General features: G+C 46.0%; 1 protein-coding gene across 1 annotated transcript in view; it reads left to right on the forward strand.

Moving 5' to 3' along the window:
* The first annotated feature begins 7,196 nt into the window (after nt 1-7,196).
* Nucleotides 7,197-7,478, forward strand: part of CNNM2 (cyclin and CBS domain divalent metal cation transport mediator 2) — a 136,430-nt gene continuing 136,148 nt past the window's right edge. The window contains exon 1 of the mRNA XM_029920303.1: nt 7,197-7,476. Within this exon, the coding sequence (XP_029776163.1) occupies nt 7,348-7,476 (129 nt within the window). The 5' untranslated portion in view covers nt 7,197-7,347. The remainder of the gene's footprint in view (nt 7,477-7,478) is intronic.

Below are 7,478 nucleotides of genomic sequence, written 5' to 3' on the forward strand. Positions count from 1 at the left end.
AGTGAATGAATGAGTATAAGAGAAAGAATTGGGGTAAGAAGGTACACAATTTTATTTAAAATTTAAAGAGGAAACAGAGAATTGAGATGTGGTATTAATAAATGGGGAGAAATAAGTCTTTGGTGATATTTAAAATAAAACAAATAGGTATCTCAGAGGAACTAAAAATAGAATTTTTTTCCACTGAGGTCTGACATATTATTTGTCTGTACACAGGGGGTCTGACTTATTGGAATAGATTTCTTGTTCCAGTTTCAGAGGATGTGGGAAAAAAAAGACCATGGGAATGAGCTCAACTAGTATGGGAAAACTGGCATTTTATGTCTGGAGTCATAATCATAAACTCCAGCTCTAGAATCAGACTCATGCTGGCCTGAATCTCACGGGAGGGCTCAGAACTGGGTATTTGGGAACCGTTCTTACCCATGGGCTCCCATTCCTACTTACCAGCCTTGGGTCATTCTTCCTTATCAATGGCTTCTTCTCACTCCCCAAATGTATTTTTTTTTTATGTTTATTTTTGAGAGAGCGTGAGCAGGGGAGGGGGCAGAAAGAGAGGGGACGGAGGGTATGAAGCAGGCTCTGTGCTGATAGCTGTGAACTCATGAACCACAACATCACGACCTGAGCTGAAGTTGGAGGCTCAACTAACGGGGCCACCCAGGTGCTTCGCTGCCCACACGGCTCCCCCAGCCCCAATGTGGTTTTAAAGTTTAGATCTATGAATAGGTGATATTTATATGGTTTGACATTTAAAAATTATGGAAGTGTAAAGTTTCCCCTAAATCATGACCTGGGGGTGAGTGTTTTAGCCACGATGATGAGGATAATCGAGCTCAGAACCTATCCAAGTCTGAGCTGGAGGCTGGAACAAGGATGGAACAGCAGTGAGAAAGAACATCCTGAAAGATTTTAGAAAATCCTGCAGTTGTGGAGGATGGGGGTCTGGGAGCAGGGCAAACAGTGGGCTTCTAGTCCAGAAGCTTTCTCTGAGTGGCCCAGGTCAAGGGAACAGTGGAGGAAGGAAGCAGGTGACCATGCAGAACACAGGAGACCTCCTGTGGAAGGGTTAGGAGGGGCAGGCTCCCTGGGAAAGGGCAGTGTGGTGTAGGGTGCTGTCCAGCACTTGAGGCCCCAGAGCCTTGGGGGTGGGGGCTTCCTTGCATCCACCGGAGTGCCAGTCTAGAGACTCAGGATTCCCAGGAGGGCTGCACCCAAGGAGCTTGGGCCCGTATCAGGGGAGGAAGCTTTTCTCAAAACTCCATCAAAACTGCTTTTTTCTTCCTCTTCTTGCCCCACTGACTACGTCCTGAAAAGATCTAGAAAAGGAGGGGAAATAGGAAAGCCTGAAACAGAATGTTTGAAAAGTCCCGTAGAAAAGGTAAATGGCATCGCTGATTTGATTTGATTCTGTCTTTTTTGTTTGTTTGTGTCTTTGTTTTTGGCCCACTGATGTGAAGCTACAAGAGTGCTATGCATTTAGACAAGTGAACACTGTTGCTTCAGGGGGAGCAGATTTCATTCTAGGGGAAGTCTGGGTAACTCCAGTATTTGCCCAGTTCCTATTTTTCCTCAGAAAATCTAGCGCTTGGGTGTGATTAAAACATTGCTGTTGAAGCTCTAATTTTGAATACTTTTCTAGAACCACAGGTGATTTTCTAGGGGTGAAGATAAGGCTTCTCTGTAAAATTTGAGATTTATGTTGAAAAACAAAATGTATAGAGAGCCTTTTGGTGTTTCACTTGCAATCGGTAAGAAAGTCAAACTTGAAAAGACTTTTAGGGGGGCGCCTGGGTGGCTCAGTGGGTTAAGCATCCGGCTTCGGCCCAGGTCATGATCTCGCGGTTCATGGGTTCAAGCCCCTCATGGGGCTTTGTGCTGACAGCTAGCTCAGAGCCTGGAGCCTGTTTCAGATTCTGTACCTCCCTCTCTCTCTGATCCTCCCTGCTTGCGCTGTCTCTCAAAAATAAATAAAAACCATTAAATTTAAAAAAATTAAAAAAAAAAAAGAAAAGACTTTTAGGTCTGGATGTAGTAAATCCTGGATTCAAATCCTGGAGTCCTATCCTTTGCAGATGAAAGAATTGAGAAGTTGTTCTTCCCCTTTAGGAGCCAGAGATGGATTCTGGCAAGAGAGGGTTAGTTAGGGAAGGTAATTGCCTCCAAGCTCTGGCTTGACCTGAATGACTTGCTTAAGGTCAAAGTCAGAACCTGCTTGGGATTAGACACCTGTGGCCCCCACTTAGCAATCTTGGGCCTTGTGTAGCCCTTTGTGGGGGTGAGATATTATCAGAGTTTTACTGTCTTCCCCCCCAGCCCCCCGCCCCAGATTTAAAAAGAGATCCCTAGAAGCAAGTGTTGCCTTGCCCTCCATTCATGCAGATGGACAGACTGGGAAGCCCCTGAAAGTCATGATAAGCCTGCACCAGCAACCCCTAGGTAAAGACAGAGTGACTCCCTTGAGCTAAAAAGCCTCCAAGCCTGGAGGAAGATCCTTCTTTCTGAGGAAAAGTTCCTTGGCTTAGGTGTCGAGATTGCTCTGCGTCTTGGGTGTACGTGAAGGTGACCTCCTTGACCTTGGCGCCACTCAGTGATCCTCGTGTGAATTTGAGTTTGGTTTATTTTACATTTTAAGTTGTCCTGGTGGGTCCTTTCTTACATATTTGCAACGAGGTCCTGAATTTCTTGTTTCTAAATTGCTGAATGCCACACTTTCCTGACTGTTGGAGCTTTCTCTGCAATGCACCGGACAGAAGAATCTGTAGGTTTGGCAAACTCTCCCCCGCCCCCTTCTCCACACTTATTTCAAAAGTGTACATTCAGCATTTGCGAGCTGTTAATGGTTCTCCTCTTAGTTCCCTTAAACACACTTGAACTCATGCTTTTTAAGAAGTGAAAAAGTTTCATTTTCAATCAGCTGATTTAGAAGGACCGTATCTATCTTTAACCTTTGTCAGCCCTGAAAATCTCAACCTTTTTTTCCCAAAATGTTGATAATGCTGTTTTTATAAATGCATGCTGAGTGTGTGAATCAGATTCTTTTCGTCTGAACTTACTTTTTGAATATAGCAGTGAGAGAATTGGGACTGGGGGAAGGATTGCCAGAAACTGAAGGCCTGGACAATAGAGTCAGGGACATTATTTGGAATGATCCGAATAAAAATTCTTTCATTTCTTTAACATTCTACAAATGTGGTTTTCAACATTTACTGTTACTCTAGGCTCTGGTGATACAGCAGTGAACAAAACAGACAAAATCTTTGCCGTGGGGAAGCTTAAGCTCTGGTGGAATGAGACAGACGATAAACAAAATTAAGGGAAATAAAGCAGAGATGGAGTATAGGGAGTGAACACTATAAACTCGCTAAGGAGTTTATAAAAAGGTGGCCCTTGAAGGGCACCTGGGTGGCTCAGCCGGTTGAGCATCTGACTCTTGATTTTGGCTCAGGTCATGATCTCATGGTTCATGAGTTCAAGCCCCAGGTCGGGCTCTGTACTGGCAGCATGGAGCCTGCTTGGGATTCTCTCTCCCTACCTTGTTCATGTTCTCTCTCTCTCTTTCTCTCTCTCAGAATAAATAAATAAACTTTTAAAAAAAGGTGGCTTTTGAGTAGTCTTGGAGGGGGACTGATGGGCTATGCTGGGATCTCGGGAGAGAGTCCTAGGCATGGGAGACAAACAGCAAGTGCACAGGCTCACAGAGGAGCATCCCTGGAGTGAATAAAACCAGGCAGGAGAAGCCTGCTGGAGCAGCAGGTGATGGGGTTAGAGAAATAAGGGGAGGCGGCATACGCTTTCCAGGCTTCTGGGATATTGTAGGTATTGTGGCTTTTACTGTGATGGAATAGGAAGCCAGATGGGGATTTCAGACAAAGGAGCAACGAGATCTGACTTAACAAGACCACCTCTGGCTGCTGGGCTGAGAAGGGACAGGGGCAGATGTGGAAGCGGAAAGAGCAGTTAGGAGGCCATTGCTATTACCCTACCAGAAATTAATCAGAAATGTCTGACTGGTTTACAAAAGGGAAGAAAATGTGCTTGCAGAATACACACTCACACACACAGACACACACAAAGGAAATAGTAATATATTTTGGATGTTTAAGTTGCAAGAGCAAGACTAATTTGGCTGTTACTTTGCTACAGTGCCTCCTCTAGACAGTGGTTTGGGAGTCCTGGGGAACTAGATCTTCAGGATTTTTTTTCCTGAGTGACCCATGAACCTAGCAGGGTTTGGTCAGTGTGATTAAGAAGCAGCCTTTGTGTGTGTCTTAGGATGTCTACCCCCTCCCATTTCCCAAACTTTCCTGGGTGCCTGTTAGAAATACAGATTCATAGGTCCTAGCCCTTCAGTAAGTATGGAATGGGGCCCAGGAATATATATACTTTCAGCAAGAATATGAGAGAAATATGTTTAAAAAAATTTTTTTTAATGTTTTATTTTTGAGACAGAGAGATTCAGAGCATGAGCAGGGGGGAGCAGAGAGAGAGGGAGGCACAGAATCGGAAGTAGGCTCCAGGCTCTGAGCCAGCTGTCAGCACAGAGCCTGATGCGGGGCTCGAACCCATGAACGTGAGATCAAGACCTGAGCTGAAGTCAGAGGCTTAACCAACTGAGCCACCCAGGCACCCCGAGAAATATGTTTTTTAATTTTTATTTATTTTTGAAGGGGAGAGAGATAGAGCGTGAGGAGGGGAGAGGCAGAGAGAGAGACACACAGAATCTGAAGCATGCTCCAGACTGAGCTGTCAGCACAGAGCCCAACACGGGGCTTGAACTCACGAACTGTGAGTCAGACACTTAACCAACTGAGTCACCCAGCTACCCCTGAGAGAAATCTTTTTTGATTATTTAGGTAAAATTGGTATGTAACATATATGTTTCATGTGTACAATGTTATAATTTGATATTTGTATATTAAAGTGATCACTGCCATAAATCTAGTTACCATTTGGCACCATACAGTTGAGATCTTTCACCCATTTTGCCCAACCTCTTATCCCTTCCAACTCTGGTAACCATCAGTTTGTCCTCTGTATGTATGAGTCTCTTTTGGTTCTGTTTGTTCATGTTGTTTTTTAGATTTCATATATAAGTGACAAATCATAGTGTATTTGTCTTTCTTTTGTGATTTATTTAACTTAGTATAATACCCTCAATGTCCAGCTATATTGTCACAAACAGCAAGATTTCCTTCGTTTTCTTCTTTTTTTCTTATGACTACTCTTCCATTGTGTTTCTGTATCTTGGCTATTGTAAATAACACTTTTATGAATATAGGAATGCTTATATCTTTTCAAATTAGTGTTTTTGTGTTCTTTGGGTAAATACCCAGAAATGGAATAGTTGGTTTTACAGTGGTCCTATTTTTAATTTATTGAGGAATCTCCATACTGTTTTCTATAGTGTCTGCATCAAGTTGCAGTCCCACCAACAGTGTATGAAGGTTTTTTCCTCCACATCCTCCCCAACACTTGTTATTTCTTGTCTTTCTGGGAGTAGCTATAGTAACAGGTGTAAGCTGATACGTCATTGTGAATTTGATTTGCATTCCTCTGATAATTAGTGATGTTGAACATCTTTTCATATGCCTGTTGGCCCTCTGTATGTCTTCTTTGGAAAAATGTCGATTCAGATCCTCTGCCCATTTTTAAATTGGACTGTTTGGCTTTTTATTGTTGCTGTTGAGTTGTGTGAGTTCTTTATATATTTTGGATATTTGGATACTAAAGCCTAATCAGATAAGTGATTTGCAGGGGCCCCAGGTGGCTCAGTTGGTTAAGTGTCTAACTCTATCTCAGCTCAGGTCTTGATCTTGAGTCATGAGTTCAAGCCCTGCCTTGGGCTCCATGCTGGGAGTGGAGCCTACTTAAAAAAAAAAGAAACGCAAAAAAAGATATGTGATTTGCAAATATCCTTTTCCATTGAGTAGATTGCCTTTTTGGTTTGTTGGTCTCCTTCACAGAGCTGAAGCTTTTTGGTTTGTTGTAGTCCTATTTGTTTATTTCTGGTTTTGTTTACCTTGCCTTTGGAGTCAGATCCAAAATTAAAAACAAGTCACTAAAATCAAGAGCTTGCCAACTTTTCTTCTCGGAATTTCATTTAAGTCTTTAATCCCTTTTGAGTTAATTTTTGCATATGGTGTAAGATGGTGGTTTAGTTTCATTCATTTGTATGTAGCTGTCCAGGTTTCCCAACACCATTCGTTGAAGAGACTGTCCTTTCCACATTGGATAGTCTTGGTTCCTTTGTCCTAAATTGATTAACCATTTATGTGTGGGTTTATTTCTGGGCTCTCTATTCCATTCCTTTGATCTCTGTGCCTTTTTCATTTGATTACCATATTGTTTTGATTACTATAACTCTGTGGCATAGGGGAAACTGCTTCCCTATAACCTCCCCACCTCTAACACAGCCTTTGGGGTTTGCAGACCTGGAAGCCTTGCGGGGTGACCATATGGCCGGCAGGTGGCGCCACCTTACCACAAGCGGCAGAGTGAGAGCATCTTAAAGGGGGAGAAGTGAGGCTCCAGAAAAAGCTGGTCGATAGGTGTTGGGGCCACAGAGCCACCGCTTATCCCGGGCGGAGCGGCGGGTGCGAGTAGAAGAGGGTAGCGTGGTCGGTGTCCCCGCTTTTCAGGCAAATGTGCACCTTAAGCCCTTCCTAGTCGGTTTCTCGCGCTCCTGGGGCAGCCCTCTCCGCACGAGCTTTGGACACTGCGGGAGCTTGCAGCGCAGAGCAGCGAAAACTGACCGCCTAGCGCCCCACGGCATTAGCCCAACAGTGCCTAACCAGGTGCGGGCTTCTACTACCGAGGCCCCTCAGGGAGCACCAGACCCACTGACGGCCCCTTTTCATTGGCAGCCAGACTGGGGGCCCCGCCCCCTTTCGTACAGCTCTCATCTGTGACTGGCTCTGGGGCCCCAGCTGGCCACACCTCCTCCCCTCGCACATACACAAGAGTCACGCGCCTTTCAGTTGGAAACTTGGCGTGCTGAGGGGGACGGTGGCCTTCACTGCCCCACCCACTTACCTAGTCATTGGTCCGCTGCTCCCCTCACGGCCACGCCCCCATTCCTGCCCCCTGGCTGGGAGGGCGGGCACCCGCTTGTGATTGGCTGCTCCGCCTGCCTCTCGCGGGAGCCGCTGGCGTTTCCCCCGCCCTTCTCCCCCTCCCTCGAGTGTCCAGGTTCCTCAGCTAACCCAGGCCGAGTCAGTGTCAGTCAGGGAGCCGGAGTGCTGAACCGTGTGTGCGGACGCTCCGCTGCAGTCTCGCCCAGGGGCCGGTGCCTGCGCTCGCGCCGCCGGGTAGGAAGGATGAAGCCGCAGCTGGAGCAGCCACCCTATGATTGGTTGTGGCTCTTGTGAACCCGAAGTAAAGATGGCGGGCGGGCAGGCAGCCGCCGCACTGCCCACTTGGAAGATGGCGGCGCGCCGCAGCCTTAGCGCCCGCGGCCGGGGGGTCCTGCAGGCGGC

This window comes from Suricata suricatta, chromosome 2 (genome assembly GCF_006229205.1).
Source record: "Suricata suricatta isolate VVHF042 chromosome 2, meerkat_22Aug2017_6uvM2_HiC, whole genome shotgun sequence".
In the NCBI taxonomy this organism is placed as follows: domain Eukaryota; kingdom Metazoa; phylum Chordata; class Mammalia; order Carnivora; family Herpestidae; genus Suricata; species Suricata suricatta.